This window comes from Mus caroli, chromosome 19, assembly GCF_900094665.2.
Source record: "Mus caroli chromosome 19, CAROLI_EIJ_v1.1, whole genome shotgun sequence".
NCBI lineage: Eukaryota > Metazoa > Chordata > Mammalia > Rodentia > Muridae > Mus > Mus caroli.
In genome coordinates this window covers 2778765-2781608 of record NC_034588.1, presented here as the reverse complement: position 1 = coordinate 2781608, position 2844 = coordinate 2778765, and the positions used below count along the sequence as shown (strand labels likewise).

The 2844-nt window shown below is 51.2% G+C and overlaps 1 protein-coding gene across 2 annotated transcripts in view; it reads left to right on the top strand.

Annotated features, from left to right (window-relative positions):
* Positions 1-2844, top strand: part of Capn1 (calpain 1) — a 26379-nt gene that overhangs the window by 15861 nt on the left and 7674 nt on the right. For both annotated transcript variants that reach the window (XM_021151377.2, XM_021151376.2), the window contains exons 11-12: positions 989-1164; positions 2090-2101. In XM_021151377.2, the coding sequence (XP_021007036.1) occupies positions 989-1164; positions 2090-2101 (188 nt within the window). The remainder of the gene's footprint in view (positions 1-988; positions 1165-2089; positions 2102-2844) is intronic.

Sequence of the window (2844 nt, the reverse complement as noted above, 5' to 3'; positions counted from 1 at the left end):
CATCCGTAACGAGATCTGGCACCCTCTTCTGGAGTGTCTGAAGACAGCTACAGTGTACTTACATATAATAAATAAATAAATCTAAAAAAAAAAAAAAAAAAAAAGTTTTTGTTGGGGAGCTAGAGAGATGGCTCAGTGGTTAAGAGCACCTACTGCGCTTCTGAAGGTCCTGAGTTCAATTCCCAGCAACCACATGGTGGCTCACAACCATCTGCAATGAGATCTGACACCCTCTTCTGGTGCATCTGAAGACAGCTACAGTGTACTTAGGTACAATAATAAATAAATTTTAAAAAAAGTTTTTGTTGGGCTGGAGAGATGGCTCATTGGTTAAGAAAGCACACTGCCCTTCCAAGAGACTCCAGTTTAGATCCCTGTACATTGGTCAGTGTCTCACAGAGCCTGTACCTCCAGCTCCAGGCGATCTCACGCCCTCTTCTGCCTTCTGTGGGTACTGCACTTATGTGCACATACCCACCCCTACATGCATCATTAGAAACAGGACAAATGTATATGTGTGTGTGCATGTGCACACGTGTGTGTGCATATGTGTTCATATGTGCCATTATGTCCAGCCTGGATGAATGGCTGGTCTAAGGCACCAGACTCAAAGTTTCTTCTTGTAAAGGCACTGAGAAAATCAGGCACTGGCTACTCCACTAGGGCTCAGCTTGCTGTCACAATCCCAGGTCAACTAGCTTGCTTCTTTTTAGAACCCAGGACCTTGAGCACGGCAGTGCTCATTGAGTTATCATAAATCTGCACCTCCTTCCTCCAGCTTACTTTTCTTTGTAATAATCCTGATAATTCACCTACTTCCCCTTCTGGAAGAGGCGTCTTGTCCATCTGCTTTCCTGTCTTCTGACACTCACAGGGCGTCTGTAACCACAGTATTAAGTGAGCTTATGAATGAATCGAAGTGAGGTGTGAGAGGGTTGAGAAGCCCTGCCCTGCTTGCCTCTGATCCTCCCCTCCTCTCCTCCTGCAGCCACCTTCTGGGTCAACCCCCAGTTCAAGATCCGGTTGGAGGAGGTGGATGATGCCGATGACTATGACAACCGAGAGTCGGGCTGCAGCTTCTTGTTGGCCCTCATGCAGAAGCACCGCCGCAGGGAGCGTCGCTTTGGCCGGGACATGGAGACCATTGGTTTCGCAGTGTACCAGGTTAGCCAGGGGTGGACCCCCCTCTGCCTACTGCAGCGAGCATCCACCAGGAGATGCCGAGAGGTGCATCCTGAGGGCCTGAAAGGCTGACAGCTGAGGCCGTGGTGCAGGAAGGAGCTCCTACATTAGCTGCTGCTGAGTCCCACGGCTACAGAGAGGGCCAAGGAGTCGGTTGGCTACAGGAAAGGAAGGTCCCAGAGAAGAGGGTGGCTGCTTGTTATGTGTGCCACAGCCTCTGGGGTCAGACTGTGGGCTCAGCTTTGTAACAAAGTGGAGTGTTCGTGGAGCAAGTGTGTGAACAGGCCTTTGGAGCAGGGGGAAGGTCTGCTACCCAGGGAGAGGCTGTTCAAGGACTTAGTACTTCTGCCTACTGCTGCTGCTGCAGCTGCTTCTTCATTCTGCTTCCCTCCTCCTCCTTCTCCTCCTCCTCTTCCTCTGGGTTGAGCCACACCCTAGCTGTCCTGGAACTCACTTTGTAGAGACTAGGCTGGCTTCGAACTCAGAGATCCACCTGCCTCTGCCTCCCAGGTGCTGAGATTAAAGGCGTGCTCCACTGCCCAACCTCCCTTGCTTCTTATTCTTTGGTTCAAGATAGAGATGGAAACTTCTTGATCTCTCTTGACAGAGTAGAGGAAGGCCATAGCCTTGGCCTATACCCAGAACCCCTGGCAGCAGATGAAATGTGGTCTCTGATGTCCCTGGGGTTTATCACACTGTGAATGCCACCTGGCAGCTGTTTTAAGCAGCTTTGATTCAGAGGGAGGCCCAGGTCACCGGTCCCTGTTCTTTCACTGGGAGGATAGGTCTGTGTCATCAATGGCCCATTTTCTGTCCTCTGGGCTCCCTACATTGAGAACACTGGACCATCATGTGTGTTTGTCCTAGCCCTGGGCTAACATGCATTACCTCTCTGTCTCTCTTGCAGGTCCCTCGGGAGGTAGGTGTGGCTCTCTCCACTCTCTCGCTTCATCAGCCCCTGAACTTAGCAGCCTGATGGCAGGAGCATGGCCGAAGTCAGCAGTACCACACATAAAGCATCAGGGAAATGTCACCTTGTCACTGCCTGAAAAATGTTTCTCCCAATTCTTGTTCACCAAGTAGGACAGTCATTGCAGGAGTAGGGAGCAATGATTGGGTTTGAACCCCTGTCCTCAGATCCCCACTCAGCCTGCACAGAGGCCAGCTTCTATCTGTCTTGCTGTCCACATGGAAAAAATGCTAATCGGGTGCAGGGTGGGGTAAGGAGCAGGAGTCACTGGGCTGAGTGGTCGAGACTCTTCAGCAGGCTTAAGCCTTGAGCCACAGCTCTTCCCGGATGTGCATAGTGACTCATGCCTGGATTCCCAGCACTTGGGAGGGAAAGGCAGGAGGATGGGTTATCCTGGGCTATAAACAGGGGTCAGGACCAGTCTAGGCTACTTGAAACCCTGTTTTCGTGGAAAGAAAGTAGAATAGTGTTTTCTCCGGGGCCATCAAGATGGTCAGCAAAGTCACCAGTCAGCTTCATGCAAGGCACGGTGACCCAGGGAGCACTCCAAAGAGTGATAACGGCATGATGGCATCTTAGATGTATTTTTCAGTGCGTGAGACTGAGCCTAGGCTCTTCACACGTGCTGTAGAAGCACTGAACCAGTGTGTGTGTGCGTGTCTGAGTGAGCACGCGTGTCTGTGTGTGTGCGT